The 19,232-nt window shown below is 38.8% G+C and overlaps 1 protein-coding gene across 2 annotated transcripts in view; it reads right to left on the reverse strand.

Annotated features, from left to right (window-relative positions):
- Nucleotides 1-19,232, reverse strand: part of MGAT4A (alpha-1,3-mannosyl-glycoprotein 4-beta-N-acetylglucosaminyltransferase A) — a 110,920-nt gene that overhangs the window by 52,327 nt on the left and 39,361 nt on the right. For both annotated transcript variants that reach the window (XM_068564323.1, XM_068564322.1), the window contains exons 3-4: nt 8,909-9,076; nt 6,643-6,783 (exon numbers count right to left, since the gene is read on the reverse strand). In XM_068564323.1, the coding sequence (XP_068420424.1) occupies nt 6,643-6,783; nt 8,909-9,076 (309 nt within the window). The remainder of the gene's footprint in view (nt 1-6,642; nt 6,784-8,908; nt 9,077-19,232) is intronic.

Genomic DNA, 19,232 nt, shown 5'->3' on the forward strand with positions numbered 1-19,232 from the left:
TGCTTTGCAATGTTGTGTTAGTTTCTGCTGTATAACAAAGTGAATCAGCTATATGCGTACATATATCCCCATATCCCCTCCCTCTTGCCTCCCTCCCACCCTCCCTATCGCACTCCTCTAGGTGGTCACAAAGCACCGAACTGATCTCCCTGCGCTATGCAGCTGCTTCCCACTAGCTAGCTATTTTACATTTGGTCGTGTATATATGTCAATGCTACTCTCTCACTTCATCCCAGCTTACCCTTTCCCCTCCCCGAGTCCTCAAGTCCATTCTCTACATCTGCGTATTTATTTCTGTCCTGCCCCTAGGTTCACCAGAACTGTTTTTTTGGTTTTTTTGTTTTTAGATTCCATATATATGTGTTAGCATACGGTATTTGTTTTACTCTTTATGACTTACTTCACTCTGTATGGCAGACTCTAGGTCCATCCACCTCACTACAAATAACTCAATTTCGTTTCTTTTTATGTCTCAGTAATATTCCATTATATATATGTGCCACATCTTCTTTATCCATTCATCTGTCGATGGACACCTAGGTTGCTTCCATGTGCAGGCTATTGTAAATAGTGCTGCAATGAACATTGTGGTACATGACTCTTTTTGAATTATGGTTTTCTCAGGGTATATGCCCAATAGTGGGATTGCTGGGTCGTATGGTAGTTCCATTTTTAGTTTTTTAAGGAACCTCCATACTGTTCTCCATAGTGGCTGTATCAATTTACATTCCCACCAACAGTGCAAGAGGGTTCCCTTTTCTCCACACCCTCTTCAGCATTTATTGTTTGTAGAATTATTGATGATGGCCATTCTGACCGGTGTGAGGTGATACCTCATTGTGGTTTTGATATGGTTTTCTCTAATGATTAGTGATGTTGAGCACCTTTTCATGTGTTTGTTGGCAATCTGTATATCTTCTTTGGAGAAATGTCTATTTAGGTTTTCTGCCCATTTCTGGATTGGATTGTTTGTTTTTTTGAGATTGAGCTGCATGAGCTGCTTGTATATTTTGGAGATTAATCCTTTGTCAGTTAGTTCGTTTGCAGATATTTTCTCCCATTCTGAGGGTTGTCTTTCTGTCTTGTTCATGGTTTCCCTTGCTGTGCAAAAACTTTTAAGTTTCATTAGGTCCCATTTGTTTATTTTTGTTTTTATTTCCATTTCTCTAGGAGGTGCGTCAAAACGGATCTTGCTGTGATTTATGTCACAAAGTGTTCTGCCTATGTTTTCGTCTAAGAGTTTTAGAGTGTCTGGCCTTACATTTAGGTCTTTAATCCATTTTGAGTTTATTTTTGTGTATGGTGTTAGGAAGTGTTCTAATTTCATTCTTTTACATGCAACTGTCCAGTTTTCCCAGCACCACTTACTGAAGAGGTTGTCTCTTTGCCATTGTATTCTCTTGCCTCCTTTATCAAAGATAAGGTGACCATATGAGCATGGGTTTATCTCTGGGCTTTCTATCCTGTTCCATTGATCTATATTTCTGTTTTTGTGCCAGTACCAAACTGTCTTGATTACTGTAGCTTTGTAGTATAGTCTGAAGTCCAGGAGCCTGATTCCTCCAGCTCCTTTTTTTTTTTCTCAAGATTCCTTTGGCTATTCGGGGTCTTTTGTGTTTCCATACGAATTGTGAAACTTTTTGTTCTAGTTCTGTGAAAAATGCCAGTGGTAGTTTGATAGGCATTGCATTGAATCTGTAGATTGCTTTGGGTAACACACTCATTTTCACAATGCTGATGCTTCCAATCCGAGAACATGGTATATCTCTCCATCTGTTTGTACCATCTTTAATTTCTTTCATCAGTGTCTTATAGTTTTCTGCATACAGGTCTTTTGTCTCCTTAGGTAAGTTTATTTCTAGGTATTTTACTCTTTTTGTTGCAATGGTAAATGGGAATGTTTCCTTAATTTCTCTTTCAGATTTTTCATCATTAATGTATAGGAATGCAAGAGATTTCTGTGCATTAATTTTGTATCCTGCTACTCTACCAAATTCATTGATTAGCTCTAGTAGTTTTCTGGTAGCATCTTTAGGATTCTCTATGTATAGTATCATATCATCTGCAAACAGTGACAGTTTTACTTCTTCTTTTCCAATTTGAATGCCTTTAATTTCTTTTTCTTCCCTGATTGCTGTGGCTAAAACTTCCACAACTATGTTGAAAAACAGTGGTGAGAACGTGCAACCTTGCCTTGTTCCTGATCTTAGAGGAAATGCTTTCAGTTTTTCACCATTAAGAATGATGTTGGCCGTGGGTATGTCATATATGGCCTTTATTATGTTGAGGAAAGATCCCTCTATGCCTACTTTCTGGAGGGTTTTTATCATAAATGGGTGTTGAATTTTGTCAAAAGCTTTTACTGCATCTATTGAGATGATGATATGGTTTTTATCCTTCAGTTTGTTAATATGGTGTATCACACTGATTGATTTGCATATATTGAAGAATCCTTGCATTCCTGGGATAAACCCCACTTGATCATGGTGTATGATTCTTTTTATGTGCTGTTGGATTCTGTTTGCTAGTATTCTGTTGAGGATTTTTGCATCTATGTGCATTGGCCTGTAGTTTTCTTTTTTGGTGACATCTCTGTATGGTTTTGGTATCAGAGTGATGATGGCCTCATAGAATGAGTTTGGGAGTGTTCCTCCCTCTGCTGTATTTTGGAAGAGTTTGAGAAGGATAGGTGTTAGCTCTTCTCTAAATGTTTGATAGAATTCTCCTGTGAAGCCATCTGGTCCTGGCCTTTTGTTTGTTGGAAGATTTTTAATCACAGTTTCAGTTTCAGTGCTTGTGACTGGTCTCTTTATATTTTCTATTTCTTCCTGGTTCAGTCTTGGAAGGCTGTGCTTTTCTAAGAATTTTTCCATTTCTTCCAGGTTGTCTATTTTATTGGCATAGAGATGTTTGTAGTACTCTCACATGATCCTTTGTATTCCTGCAGTGTCAGTTTCTCCATTTTCATTTCTTATTCAGTTGATTTGAGTCTTCTCCTTTTTTTTTCTTGATGAGTCTGGCTAACGGTTTATCAAATTTGTTTATCTTCTCAAAGAACCAGCTTTTAGTTTTATTGTTCTTTACTATTGTTTCCTTCATTTCTTTTTCATTTATTTCTGATCTGATCTTTATGATTTCTTTCCTTCTGCTAACTATGGGGTTTTTTTGTTCTTCTTTTCTAATTGCTTTAGGTATAAGGTTAGGTTGTTTGAGATTTTTCTTGTTTCTTGAGGTAGGATTGTATTGCTATCAACTTCCCTCTTAGAACTGCTTTTGTCACATCCCACAGGTTTTCAGTCGTCGTGTTTTCATTGTCACTTTTTTCTAGGTATTTTTTTGTTTCCTCTTCGATTTCTTCAGTGATTTCTTGGTTATTTAGTAGTGTATTGTTTAGCCTCCATGTGTTTGTATTTTTTACAGTTTTTTTCCTGTAATTTATATCTAGTTTCATAGCACTGTGGTCGGAAAAGATACTTGATAACGATTTCAATTTGGTTAAATTTACCAAGGTTTGATTTGTGACCCAAGATATGGGTCTATCCTGGAGAATGTTCCATGAGCACTTGTGAAGAAAGTGTATTCTCTTGTTTTTGGATGTAATGTCCTATAAATACCAATTAAGTCCATCTTGTTTAATGTGTCATTTAAAGCTTGTGTTTCCTTATTTTCATTTTGGATGAACTGTCCATTGGTGAAAGTGGGGTGTTAAAGTCCCCTACTATGCTTCTGTTACTGTCAATTTCCCCTTTTATGGCTGTTAGCATTTGCCTTTTGTATTGAGGTGCTCCTATGTTGGGTGCATAAATATTTAAAATGGTTATATATTTTTCTTGGATTGATCCCTTGATTATTATTTAGTGTCCTTCTTTGTCTCTTGTAACAGTCTTTATTTTAAGTTTATTTTGTCTGATATGAGACTTGCTATCCAGCTTTCTTTTGATTTCCATTTGCATGGAATATCTTTTTCCATCCCCTCACTTTCAGTCTGTATGTGTCCTTAGGTCTGAAGTGGGTCTCCTGTAGACAGCACATATATGGGTCTTGTTTTTGTATCCATTCAGCCAGTCTATGTCTTTTGGTTGGAACATTTAATCCATTTACATTTAAGGTAATTATCGATATGTATGTTCCTAGTACCATTTTCTTCATTGTTTTGGGTTTTTGTAGGTCCTTTTCTTCTCTTGTGTTTCCCGCTTAGAGAAGTTCCTTTAGCATTTGTTGTAGAGCTGGTTTGGTGGTGCTGAATTCTCTTAGCTTTTGCTTGTCTGTAAAGGTTTTAATTTCTCTGTCAAAGCTGAATGAGATCCTTGCTGGGCAGAGTAATGTGGGTTGTAGGTTTTTCCCTTTCATCACTTTAACTATGTCCTGCCACTCCCTTCTGGCTTGCAGAGTTTCTGCTGAAAGATCAGCTGTTAACCTTATGGGGATTCCCTTGTATGTTATTTGTTGTTTTTCCCTTGCTACTTTTAATATTTTTTCTTTGTATTTAATTATTGATAGTTTGAATAATGTGTGTCTCGGCATGTTTCTCTTTGGGTTTATCCTGTATGGGACTCTGTGCTTCCTGGACTTGATTGACTATTTCCGTTCCCATGTTAGGGAAGTTTTCAACTATCATCTCCTCAAATATTTTCTCAGACCTTTTCTTTTTCTCTTCTTCTTCTGGGGCCCCTGTAATTCGAATGTTGGTGCATTTAATGTTATCTCAGAGGTCTCTGAGATTGTCATCAATTCCTTTCATTCTTTTTTCTTTATTCTGCTCCCTGGCAGTTATTTCCACCATTTTATCTTCCAGGTCACTTATCCATTCTTCTTCCTCAGTTATTCTGCTATTGATTCCTTCTAGAATACTTTAATTTCAGTTATTATGTTCATCACTGTTTCTTTGCTCTTTAGTTCTTCTAGATCCTTGTTAAATGTTTCTTGTATTTTCTCCATTCTGTTTCCAGGACTTTGGATCATCTTTACTGTCATTACTCTGAATTCTTTTTCAGGTAGGTTGCCTATTTCATCTTCATTTATTTGGTCTTGTAGGTTTTTACCTTGCTCCTTCGTCTGTAACATATATTTTGTCGTTTCTTTTTTTTTTTTTTAGATGGTGAGGCTATATTCCTATCTTACTGGTTGTTTGGCCTGAGGTGTCCAGCACTGGAGTCTGCAGGCAGTTGGATAGAGCCGGGTCTTGGTGCTGAGATGAGAACCTCCAGGAGGCCTCACTCCGATTAATATTCCCTGGGGTCTGAGGTTCTCTGTTAGTCCAGTGGTTAGGAATTGGAGCTCCCACCACAGGAGCTCTGGACCAACCTCTGGCCTGGGAACCAAGATCCTGCAAGCTGCATGGCACGGCAAAAAAAAAAACCAAAAGAAAGAAAAAAGAAAGAAAGAAAAAAGGAGCAGTACAATATCAAAGAAAAACAAAATAAAATTAGAAAAATAAAAGATTTATTAGGAAAAATAAGAATATAAATTAATCAACAAGGTAAAACAGAACCCCAATCTAAAAGAGGAAAAAAGGGGGAAAAAAAAAAAAGCCTTCGCTATGGGGGCAGAGTTTAGGCAGGGGTGGAACTTAGGCAGGGGTGGGGTTTAGGGTGTGGCGGAACTGGGGGGGGGGGTGACGTTTGAGCATGGGGCGGGTCCTAGGCTCAAGACCCACACAGCCAGAAAAGGCCTTGGGTTGGGGCCTAGGCAGGGTGACGTTCAAGCGTGGGGCGGGGCCTCTGCTTAGGAACTGCACGGAAGGGGAGATGCAGCACGTCCAAAGGAGGGCCTCTGGAGTGCGGAGTTCCGGAGTTTGGAGGTAAGGCCCTGAGTGTGGGGTTTACGCCCAGCACGTTGCAGGGGGTCTCCGAGTGTAGAGGTGGTGGTGCAGGGGCGGGGCTTGGGCTCTGCATGGCAAGAGGGAGGCTCCAAGGGTAGAGGATTAGGCCCAGAAGCCCAACAGGTTCCCCGGTGCCTAAGTGGACAGGGAAAGCGCTGGCTGCGTTCCCTTCTGTTCCTCCACGCCCCTCCCCCACCGTCTCCCCCAGGGTCTCCCCCGTCACCGCTGGACCCCTAACTGTGGGTGGGTCCCACTGGGCGTAGGAACTCCTCCCCTCTCCCAGCCACCCCTCGGGGTGCCGGACCCAGAGGTCCGGCCTTTATTTTTGTTCCCCTTCCCTCCCTCCCACTCCCTCAGGACCCACGTGGCTGGAGGGGGCCTCAGTGGGCAGAGGATCAGGCCCAGGATCTCAGCAGGCTCCCAGGGGCCCAAGTGGGCAGGGGAAACCTGGCCACGCTCCCTTTTGATCCTCTGCCCTCCCAGTGGTTCCCCAATTTCCCACTTTGGTGTGGGATCCCCTCCCCTCCCCCAGCCACCCCTCAGGGACGCCAGCCCCATCCCGCCTCCACTTCTCCTCCCCCTTCACTCCCCCCACGCCCCACGTCCTACCGCATCACTGGGGGTTCCTCCCGCCCCTTAGGTGTCCGTGGTCCCCCACCGGTGCCTGGTAGGTGCCCTAGTTGTGCAGAGACGCGGATTCCGCGTCCTCCTAGTCCGCCATCTTGACTCCCAACCCGCCTGACTTCTCATCGTCAACATAATACTCCAAGACATAATTAAGACCAGCAGTGCAAATACAATAGGAAACAAAACAAACATACCTCCTGTTCTTCCATTACCAATCTGCACAACAGGTTGAAGGCTTCCTTCATTTTGTAATAAATGAGGCAAATGATAATAAATACTTGGCACTTGAAGAGACTTTTTGCTCGTTAACTCCCTCAAGAGCTTTAGGGTACCATCTGAAATACAGAAGTATAATCAATCCACGGTAGTACCTTACTTATAGAAGTTGCTGATGTTACAAAGATAGTGGTAAAAATTTATGAGAACTAAAAGAATTTTCTATCCTAATTTCATACTTTGGTCAATGAGATTTCTATGGACACTTAGGCAACCAGAGTCTCACAGAGTCATGATGATGAGAACAGTCTGAATGAAGCTAAAAAGGTCAGCCAGAGTACCACGAGAAGGTAGAATGTGAACCATTCACCTTTATAAAGTGTCAGAACTCAAGCCCTGGGGGACAGACTCTAAACACGCTATCCATTCATGAAAATGTAATAAGTACAACGACCACCAGTAACTTTCACTTTTTTATGCTATTACATTTGACCAAAATTTCACATGGAAGATTTTTTTTTTAGTTCAAGTACACTAATTTAAACAGCACAAGTTGAGAATGTTTGGTACAGTTCATAACTTTCAAATCGTTTTTCAGTTTTTATGAGAGGAACCAATGAACCATTTAATATAAAAGAAAATAAAACCTTGATAGGATAATCAATATTGTTTTAAAATTCCACTGAACTAGAACTTAACCTTTTAAATAAGGAAGTTAGCAGTAAGGACATGCAGTCTCAATAACAATTTTATACAGAGCAATATGAAAACTCCCTTAAAATATTCTGAATATTCAGAACCGAAAGTTCACAAAAGAAATGAAACTGACTGTCACACATGAAATTAAAGTTTAACCTCATGTAAAAGCAACAACTACAAATTACAAGACAACAATATCTACCCATCAAATTAAGTTAGCAGATTAAACAGTAGTATTAAATTGTGGTGATAATGTGATAAATGTTTCAGCTATTAAGAACAGCATCAAAACCCTTAAAACATTCCTGCCTTATTATTCAGTAATTTCCCTTTTAGGAATTTTAACTTCTATGCAATCAATAAATATTTAGTGAATTATCAGTTTTGTTCCAGCCACCGTGGCATGTGTTTGGAAATCAACAGTCATCAAAACACAGATTCTGTTTTTAAGAAAGTCATAATCTAATGAAAATAACTTAAGGCCTACCATAAAAGTAATTGATTTATATAGAGAGATGTTCTTCACAGAGTTATAAATTGGGGGACAAAGACAACCCAGAAAAATCCTATTTGCCTAATTGTAGAAAAATATTTAATATATTATAGTATATGATAAGCTGACATATATGTCATCAAAAATGGTATTTTAAAAGAATATTCAATGCCATAGTTAAATGCTAATAGCATAATTTCAAGAGCAAAAATAAGGCCATTAAACACACAATTACAATTTTGAAGAAAAATATGCATGGAAAAAAGACTAGAAGAAAACAGAGAATGTTAACCATTCTATAATTTTAAATGTTACTGTGCCATAATACGAATTTTATAATCAGGAGGGGAAGAAAGGGGCATGAATCTCTAAAAATAAGGTAAGGTAGTGAATCTCAAGATGAGAGGAATTAATGGTGAAAGATTATAACAGATAATGCTAAATGAAAAAGTATATTATTCTTGGAAGATTATGCAGATTTGGAGTCAACTGATTATATACACATATCAATTTAGTCATTAGAATAAGAATAGGAAAGAAACAGAAGATGGTTGATATTCATTTCACTCAGCCCAGAATTTCTCAGAGAGGCAACAGGTCAGGTACCCCCAAAAGTACCCATTATAAAACTATGTCTTTTTATTTCTTATAAGTCATATCTGAGAGCACTAATTGCTTCAAATAGCTCAAAGGTTCCCCAGAGTCCATTTGAAGTCCACACAAGTCACAACAGAAACATGCATAAACACCAAGTTAAATTTTAGTCTTATTCTAAATGTTTTTTTTTAAAGATGCTGGTTCTTCACTATTGGCAATGAAATTTATACAACTGAAACTTAACTTAATATTACTCTCTTTAAATCAAATTTAGCAATTAATAAACTTGTTTTATAAGTAACCACAATAGAAAAAGTTTTGTATGGTGATTTTTCTCTCTGTAGAGGGTAACAAATGTTGGCTGATAAGCGACTCTAGACAACTTTCAAAGAGAGTATTTCACATAACCCTTTGAAAATGTAATCTTTTCATAAAACCAAAAATATCGTCTGTACCTGAAAATTTATTCACCGTATCCTTACTTCTGTTTGTTTCTGCTCCTACACGCTTGAACTGCTGTACAATGGCATTGAGTTCGGAAGACCGCTGAGAGATTCTGTGTTCAGCTATTCGGAGACGTTCTTTTAAAGCAAGAAATTCTCGTTGATAAGCAACCAGTTTTTCTAGAAGCAAAACCAAAAGTTATTAGTATCTTTCTTAAAAAAAAAAAACCCACTATAATCGAAACAGAATTGTAACATTAGGAATTTTAAAGTTGCATTTTTCAGAAACAGATATTCATTTATGAATTCATTGAGACAGAATTGAAAATAAAAAAGAGCCCCAACTAACAAAGTGGTGGCAAAGCCACCACTAACTTAGTGCTATTAATATCTGTAAGAAAAAGGGCGCTTTCTAATTAGCACTTCAGAAAGTTAAAGATAGGGAGAAAAAGACAAAGTTTTTGGAATTAACACTTCAAGCATAATACCAAGATCATTTCTCAAAAGGTACAAACAACTATAAAGACCCTATTTGTATGAAGATAGAGATGAAGCATTGAAACTAATGATAAAATATCTAATAATACAATGACTATAACATTTTATAGCGTAACAGCGTCATTTTCATAGGCTGTTTCCTCTGTACTTCCTATTCTGCAAAAATTTCCCTAGGCCAGACTTTGGTCAAATTCCTGATCCCTAACAACTCAATCAGGTAGATGTTAAGATGACCCTAAAAGTCAATTATTTGAATTTAAGAGAATCACAGGTCAGGAAAGCCTGGTCTGGGAAATAAAAGTGGATTTTATGAGGATAAACGTAGGCATTGAAGCAATAGTATGAGACAGCTCAGATACAAAGTACATAGTGAGAAGAGGCCCCAAGACGGAACTGGATAACAAAATCTAAGAGAGGCAGAAAAGAAACCATGCATTTATCTTGATTGGCAGCACCGGAAGGGAGCTGAGGCTGGTAAATGGTCCGAGCAATTTCCACAACCTCATTAAACTAAGAAAAATCAGAACAACCGTTTCAGCTTCTCTATCAAGCTAGATAATCTAAGGCTACTATTTTGACATCTAAACAAAACAAACCTTGGAAAGACTCTTTTTAATTTATATTGTAATCTCTGCTTTACTCAATCAAGGATGGAATCATTCTATACAAAACAGAATTAAGAAATATAAATCTGCCTGTCTCATAAAGCTAGCCTTAAAAATAGTCAATTATATTATTCTTTGGCCCTTACATAAAGGACCACAGAGTAAATACCTCTGAAGAATTCTGTGGCAGGGAAGAAAGTCTCCCCTGCTTAACTGTCATGTTTCCCTGTATTGAACAATGTATTAATAAGCAGCTCTAGTTTCTGTAAACTGGCTTTAGGAGGAAAGGAAGAGAGGGGATCTGTGATTAGGAAAGGGCATACAGGGGAGTCTCAGGGTGCCAGCAAGGTTCTTCTTATTGACCTGGTTACTGGTTAAATAAAATTCATTACTATACATCCATGGTTTAGACACTTTTCCATATGTGTTAATTCACAATAGAAGAAATGTTAAAAAGATACTATTCACAAACACAAAACTATAAACAATTACACTATAACAATTATAACAAGAGGCACACAAGATTTATGTGATAAAAACTATAAGCCTTTTCCTAGAGCCTGTAATGGAAGAAAAAAATGAAGTCATTTATTAATCTCAATCTTGCAAAAAACATAGATAAATCCCACCCTAAACTAAATAGTAAATGCAACACTTCTTAAAACATCAACGAAATTTTTTTGGAACTTGAATTTTGACATGTGATTCTAAAATTCATGTAAAAGACAAAATGTTTTTAAAAGGTCAAAAAAATCTAGAAATAATAATAGGTAACTTGCTCTGAGATCAGAACATACTCTAAGGCTATAGAAATGAAGACCGTGTTAAATGCCAAGTCTAAATAGCAGGGACAAGGGCCGATCACACCAAGCAGATTGTGTCCAAAATGAGCATGAGTGAACTGTCCTGTGATTTCTTCCCCCTTTACCTCTTACCACTTACATGGTGCCAAGATAGTGGATTCTAGACATCTGCCACTAAAAAAGAATTATAACCCTTTGGAGAAATAACTTTAAGATGAACCTGGAGCATTCTTGTGTTAACTAAGAAAATGTTATTTTATTTTATTTTATTTTAACATCTTTATTGGAGTATAATTGCTTTACAGTGGTGTGTTGGTTTCTGCTGGATAACGAAGTGAATCAGCTATATGCATACATATATCCCCATATCCCCTCCCTCTTGCGTATCCCTCCCACCTTCCATTGCCCACCCCTCTAGGTGGTCACAAAGCACCGAGCTGATCTCCCTGTGCTATGCAGCTGCTTCCCACTAGCTATCTTACATTTGGTAGTGTATATATCTCAAAGCTACTCTCTCACTTCATCCCAGCTTACCCTTCCCCCTGCCTGTGTCCTCAAGTCCATTCTCTACATCTCTGTCTTTATTTCTGTCCTGCCCGTAGGTTAATCAGAACCGTTTTTTTTTTTCTTAGATTCCATATATATGTGTAGCATACAATGTTTGTTTTTCTCTTTCTCACTTACTTCACTCTGTATGGCAGACTCTAGGTCCATCCACCTCACTACAAATAACTCAATTTCATTTCTTTTTATGGCTAATATTCCATTGTATATATGATCTTCTTTATCCACTCATCTGTTGATGAACACTTAGGTTGCTTCCATGTCCTGGTTATTGTAAATAGAGCTGCAATGAACATTGTGGTACATGACTCTTTGAATTATGGTTTTCTCAGGATATATGCCCAGTAGTGGGATTACTGGGTCATATGGTAGTTGGTAGTTCTATTTTTAGTTCTTTAAGGAACCTCCATACTGTTCTCCATAGTGGCTGTATCAATTTACATTCCCACCAACAGTGCAAGACGGTTCCCTTTTCTCTACACCCTCTCCATAATTTACTGTTTGTAGATTTTTTGATAATGGCCATTCTGACCGCTGTGAGATGATACCTCATTGTAGTTTTTATTTATTTATTTATTTATTTTTGGCTGTATTGGGTCTTCGTTTCTGTGTGAGGGCTTTCTCTAGTTGCGGCAAGCGGGGGCCACTCTTCATCGCGGTGTGCGGGCCTCTCACTATCGTGGCCTCTCTTGTGGCGGAGCACAGGCTCCAGACGCGCAGGCTCAGTAGTCGTGGCTCACGGGCCTAGCCGCTCTGCGGCATGTGGGATCTTCCCAGACCAGGGCTCAAACCCGTGTCCCCTGCATTGGCAGGCAGATTCTTAACCACTGCGCCACCAGGGAAGCCCCCTCATTGTAGTTTTGATTTGTACTTCTCTAATGATTAGTGATGTTGAGAATCTTTTCATGTGTTTGATGGCAATCTATATATCTTCTTTGGAGAAATGTCTATTTCAGTCTTCTGCCCATTTTTGGATTGGGTTGTTTGCTTTTTTGAGATTGAACTGCATGAGCTGTTTGTATATATTGGAGATTAATCGTTTGTCAGTTGCTTCATTCGAAAATATTTTCTCGCATTCTGAGGGTGGTCTTTTCATTCTATTTATGGTTTCCTTTGCTGTGCAAAAGCTTTTAAGTTTCATTAGTTCCCATTTGTTTATTTTTGTTTTTACTTCCATTTCTCTAGGAGGTGGGTCAAAAAGGATATTGCTGTGATTTATGTCACCAAGTGTTCTGCCTATGTTTTGCTCTAAGAGTTTTATAGTGTCTGGCCTTACATTTGGTCTTTAATCCATTTTGAGTTTATTTTTGTGTATGGTGTTAGGAAGTGTTCTAATTTCATTCTTTTACATGCAGCTGTCCAGCTTTCCCAGCACCACTTATTGAAGAGGCTGCCTTTTCTCCACTGTATACTCTTGCCTCCTTTATCAAACATAAGGTGACCATATGTGCGTGGGTTTCTCTCTGGGCTTTCTATCCTTTTCCACTGATCTATATTTCTGCTTTTGTTCCAGTACCATACTGTATTGATTACTGTAGCTTTGTAGTATAGTCTGAAGTCTGGGAGCCTGATTCTTCCAGCTCCATTTTTCTTTTTTAGATTGCTTTGGCTATTGGGGTCTTTTTTGTTTCCATACAAATTGTGACATTTTTTTGTTCTAGTTCTGTGAAAAATGCCATTGGTAGTTTGATGGGGATTGCACTGAATCTGTAGATTGCTTTGGGTAGTATAATCATTTTCACAATGTTGATTCTTCCAATCCAAGAACATGGTATATCTCTACATCTGTTTGTATCTTTAATTTCTTTCATCAGTGTCTTATAGTTTTCTGCATACAAGTCTTTCGTCTCTTTAGGTAGGTTTATTCCTAGGTGTTTTATCCTTTTTTTTGCAATGGTAAATGGGAGTGTTTCCTTAATTTATTTTTCAGATTTTTCACCATTCGTGTATAGGAATGCAAGTGATTTCTGTGCATTAATTTTGTATCCTGCTACTCTACCAAATTCACTGATTAGCTCTAGTGGTTTTCTGGTAGCATCTTTAGGCTTCTCTATGTATACTATCATGTTATCTGCAAACAGTGACAGTTTTACTTCTTCTCTTCTGATTTAGATGCCTTTAATTTCTATTTCTTCCCTGATTGCTGTGGCTAAAACTTCCAAAACTATGTTGAATAACAGTGGTGAGAGTGGGCAACCTTGTCTTGTTCCTGATCTTAGAGGAAATGCTTTCAGTTTTTCACCATCGAGAACGATGTTGGCTGTGGGTTTGTCATACATGGCTTTTATTATGTTGTGGTAGGTTCCCTCTATGCCTACTTTCTGGAGAGTTTTTATCATAAATGGGTGTTGAATTCTGTCGAAAGCTTTTTCTGCATCTATTGAGTTTATCATATAGTTTTTATCCTTCAATTTGTTAATATGGTGTATCAAGTTGACTGATTTGCATATATTGAAGAATCCTTGCATTCCTGGGATAAACCCCACTTGATCATGGTGTATGATCCTTTTAATGTGCTGTTGGAGTCTATTTGCTAGTATTTTGTTGAGGATTTTTGCATCTATGTGCATCAGTGATGTTAGCCTGTAGTTTTCTTTTTTTGTGACATCACTGTATGGTTTTGGTATCAGGGTGATGATGGCCTCATAGAATGAGTTTGGGAGTGTTCCTCCCTCTGCTGTATTTTGGAAGAGTTTGAGAAGGATAGGTGTTAGCTCTTCTCTAAATGTTTGATAGAATTCGCCTGTGAAGCCATCTGGTCCTGGCCTTTTGTTTGTTGGAAGATTTTTAATCACAGTCTCAATTTCAGTGCTTGTGACTGCTCTCTTTATATTTTCTATTTCTTCCTGGTTCAGTCTCAGAAAGTTGTGCTTTTCTACGAATTTGTTCATTTCTTCCAGGTTGTCCATTTTATTGGCATAGAGTTGCTTGTAGTAATCTCTCATGATCCTTTGTATTTCTGCAGTGTCAGTTGTTACTTCTCCTTTTTCATTTGTAATTCTGTTGATCTGAGTCTTCTCCCTTTTTTTTCTTGATGAGTCTGGTTAATGGTTTATCAATTTTGTTTACCTTCTCAAAGAACCAGCTTTTAGTTTCATTAATCTTTGTTACTGTTTCCTTCATTTCTTTTTCATTTATTTCTGATCTGATCTTTATGATTTCTTTCCTTCTGCTAACTTTGGGGTTTTTTTGTTTTTGTTGTTCTTCTTTCTCTAATTGCTTTAGGTGCAAAGTTAGGCTGTTTATTTTAGATTTTTCTTATTTCTTGAGGTAGGACTGTATTGCTATAAACTTCCTTCTTAGAACTGTTTTTGCTGCATCCCATAGGTTTTGGGTCATCGTGTTTTCATTGTCATTTGTTTCTAGGTATTTTTTTATTTCCTCTTTGATTTCTTCAGTGATCTCTTGGTTATTTAGTAGTGCATTGTTTAGCCTCCATGTGTTTGTATTTTTTAGAATTTTTTTTCCTGTAATTGATATCTAGTCTCATAGCACTGTGGTTGGAAAAGATACTTGATACTATTTCAATTTGCTTAAATTTACCAAGGCTTGATTTGTGACCCAAGATATGGTCTATCCTGTAGAATGTTACATGAGCACTTGAGAAGAAAGTGTATTCTGTTGTTTTTGGATGGAATGTCCTATAAATATCAATTAAGTCCATCTTGTTTAATGTATCATGTGACGCTTGTGTTTCCTTATTTGTTTTCATTTTGGATGATCTGTCCATTGGTGAAAGTGGGGTGTTAAACTCCCGTACTATGATTGTGTTACTTTCAATTTCTCCTTTTATGGCCGTTAGCATTTGCCTTATGTATTGAGGTGCTCCTATGTTGCGTGCGTAAATATTTATAATTGTTATATCTTCTTCTTAGATTGATCCCTTGATCATTATGTAGTGTCCCTCTTTGTCTCTTGTAACAGTCTTTATTTTAAAGTCTAAGAAAATGTTATTTTTAAAAAAGGACATAGACTGCAATTAAAAAAAATTAAATTAAAAAAAAAAATTAAAGGGAGAGGTTCAAGATGGCAGAAGAGTAAGACGTGGAGATCACCTTCCTCCCCACAAATACATCAGAAATTGCTGATCTACATGTGGAACAACTCCTACAGAACACCTACTGAATGCTGGCAGAAGACCTCAGACCTCCCTAAAGGCAAGGAACTCCCCACGTACCTGGGTAGGGCAAAAGAAAAAAGAAAAAACACAGACAAAAGAATAGGGACAGGATCTGCACCACTGGGAGGGAGCTTGAAGGAGAAAAAGTTTCCCCACCCTAGGAAGCCCCTTCACTGGTGGAGACAGTGGGTGGCGGGGGGAAGCTTTGGAGCCACTGAGGAGAGCACAGCAACAGGGATGCAGACGGCAAAGCAGAGATTCCCACACAGAGGATCGGTGCCAACCAGCACTCACCAGTCTGAGAGGCTTGTTTGCTCACCCACCTGGGCAGGTGGGGGCTGGGAGCTGAGGCTCGGGCTTCGGTCCAATCCCAGGGAGAGGACTGGGGTTGGCTGCGTGAACACAGCCTTAAGCGGGCTAGTGCACCACAGCTATCAGGGAGGGAGTCTGGGAAAAAGTCTGGAACTGCCTAAGAGGCAAGAGACCATTATTTCGGGGTGTGTGAGTAGAGGAGATTCAGAGCACCGCCTAAAGGAGCTCCAGAGACGGATGTGAGCCGCACCTATCAGTGCAGACACCAGAAACGGGCATGAAATGCTAAGGCTGCTGCTGCAGCCACCAAGAAGCATGCGTGCAAGCACAGGTCCCTGTCCACACCTCCCCTCCTGGGAGCCTGTGCAGCCCGCCAATGCTAGGGTCCTGTGATCCAGGGACAACTTCCCAGGAGAACACGCGGTGCACCTCAGGCTGTTGCAACGTTATGCTGGCCTCTGCTGCCGCAGGCTGGCCCCACATTCCGTACCCCTCCCTCTCCCCAGCCTGAGTGAGCCAGAGCCCCCTAATCAGCTGCTACTTTAACCCCGTCCTGTTTGGATGGGAACAGACGCCCTCAGGCGACCTACACGCAGAGGCGGGGCCAAATCCACACCTGAACCCCAGGAGCTGTGCGAACAAAGAAGAGAAAGGGAAATCTCTCCCAGCAGCCTCAGGAGCAGCGGATTAAATCTCCACAATCAACGATGTACCCTGCATCTGTGGAATACCTGAGTAGACAACCAATCATCCCAAATTGAGGAGGTGGACTTTGGGAGATATGATATATATTTTCTACTCCTTTTTCTCTTTTTGTGAATGTGTATTTGTATGCTTCTTTGTGTGATTTTGTCTGTATAGCTTTACTTTTACCATTTGTCCTAGGATTCTGTCTGGCCGGTTTTTTGGGGTGTTTTGGGTTTTTTTTGGTTTTTTTTTAGTATACTTTTTAGTGCTTGTTATAATTGGTGGATTGGTTTTTTGGTTTGGTTGCTCTCTTCTTTCTTTCTTCTTCTCTTTTTATTACTTTTCAATTTCTTTTATTTTTAATAATTATTTTTTATTTTAATAACTTTACTTTTTTTTTCTTTCTTTCTTTCTTTTTTTCTCCCTTTTCTTCTGAGCCGTGTGGCTGACAGGGTCTTGGTGCTCCAGCCAGGTGTCAGGCCTGTGCCTCTGAGATGGGAGAGCCAAGTTCAGGACATTGGTCCAACAGAGAGCTCCCAGCTACACATAATATCAAACAGCGAAAGCTCTCCCAGAGACGTCCATCTCAACACTAAGACCCAGCTCCACTCAACGACCAGCAAGCTACAGTGCTGGACACCCTATGACAAACAACTAGCAAGACAGGAACACAACTGCACGCATTAGCAGAGAGGCTGCCTAAAATCATAATACGGTCACGGACACCCCAGGCACACCACCGGACACAGACATGACCACCAGAAAGACAAGATCCAGCCTCATCGACCAGAACACAGATACTAGTCCCCTACACCAGAAAGCCTACACAACCCACTGAACCAGCCTTAAGACACTGGGGTCAGACACCAAAAACAATGGGAACTACAAACCTGCAGCCTGTGAAAAAAAGACCCCAAACACAGTAAGTTAAGCAAAATGAGAAGACAGAGAAACACACAGCAGATGAAGGAGCAAGGTAAAAACCCATCAGACCAAACAAATGAAAAAGAAATAGGCAGTCAACCTGAAAAAGAATTCAGAGTAATGATAGTAAAGATGATCCAAAATCTTGGAAACAGAATGGAGAAAATACAAGAAACGTTTAACCAGGACATAGAAGAACTAAAGAGCAAACAATGATGAACAACACAATATATGAAATTAAATATTCTCCAGAAGGAATCAATAGCAGAATAACTAAGGCAGAAAAACGGATAAGTGACCTGGAAGATAAAATAGTGGAAATAACTACTGCAGAGCAGAATAAAGACTGAAAAGAATTGAGGACAGTCTCAGAGACCTCTGGGACAATATTAAATGTACCAACATTCGAATTATAGGGGTCCCAGAAGAAGAAGAGTAGAAGAAAGGGATGAGAAAATATTTGAAGAGATTATAGTTGAAAACTTCCCTAATATGGGAAAGGAAATAGTTAATCAAGTCCAGGAAGCACAGAGAGTCCCATACAGGATAAATCCAAGGAGAAACATGCCAAGACACACATTAATCAAACTATCAAAAATTAAATAAAGAGAAAATATTAAAAGCAGCAAGAGAAAAACAACAAATAACATACAAGGGAATCCCCACAAGGTTAACAGCTGATCTTTCAGCAGAAACTCTGCAAGCCAGAAGGGAGTGGCAGGACATAGTTAAAGTGATGAAAGGGAAAAACCTACAACCAAGATTACTCTACCCAGCAAGGATCTCATTCAGCTTTGACAGAGAAATTAAAACCTTTACAGACAAGCAAAAGCTAAGAGAATTCAGCACCACCAATCCAGCTCTACAACAAACACTAAAGGAACTTCTCTAAGCGGGAAACACAAGAGAAGAAAAGGACCTACAAAAACAAACCCAAAACAACGAAGAAAATGATAGTAGGAACATACATATCTATAATTACCTTAAATGTAAATGGATTAAATGCTCCAACCAAAAGACATAGACTGGCTGAATGGATACCAAAACAAGATCCATACATGTGCTGTATACAAGAGACCCACTTCAGACCTAGGGAAACATACAGACTGAAAGTGAGGGGATGGAAAAAGATATTCCATGCAAATAGAAATGAAAAGAAAGCTGGAGTAGCAATTCTCATATAACACAAAATAGATTTTAAAATAAAGACTATTATAAGAGACAAAGAAGGACACTAAATAATAATCAAGGGATCAATCCAAGAAAAATATATAATCATTTTAAATATTTATGCACCCAACAAAGGAGCACCTCAATACATAAGGCAAATGCTAACAGCCATAAAAGGGGAAATCGACAGTAACACAATCATAGTAGGGGACTTTAACACCCCACTTTCACCAATGGAAAGACCATCCAAAATGAAAATAAATAAGGAAACACAAGCTTTAAATGATACATTAAACAAGATGGACTTAATTGATATTTATAGGACATTCCATCCAATTACAACAGAATACACTTTCTTCTCAAGTGCTCATGGAACATTCTCCAGGATAGATCATATCTTGGGTCACAAATCAAGCCTTGGTAAATTTAAGAAAATTGGAATCGCATCAAGTGTCTTCTCCAACCACAACACTATGAGAATACATATCAATTACAGGAAAAAATCTGTAAAAAATAAAAACACATGGAGGCTAAACAATACACTACTAAATAACCAAGAAATCACTGAAGAAATCAAAGAAGAAATCAAAAAATACCTAGAAACAAATGACAATGAAAACACGATGACCCAAAACCTACGGGATGCAGCAAAA

This window comes from Eschrichtius robustus, chromosome 15 (genome assembly GCF_028021215.1).
Source record: "Eschrichtius robustus isolate mEscRob2 chromosome 15, mEscRob2.pri, whole genome shotgun sequence".
Lineage (NCBI taxonomy): Eukaryota > Metazoa > Chordata > Mammalia > Artiodactyla > Eschrichtiidae > Eschrichtius > Eschrichtius robustus.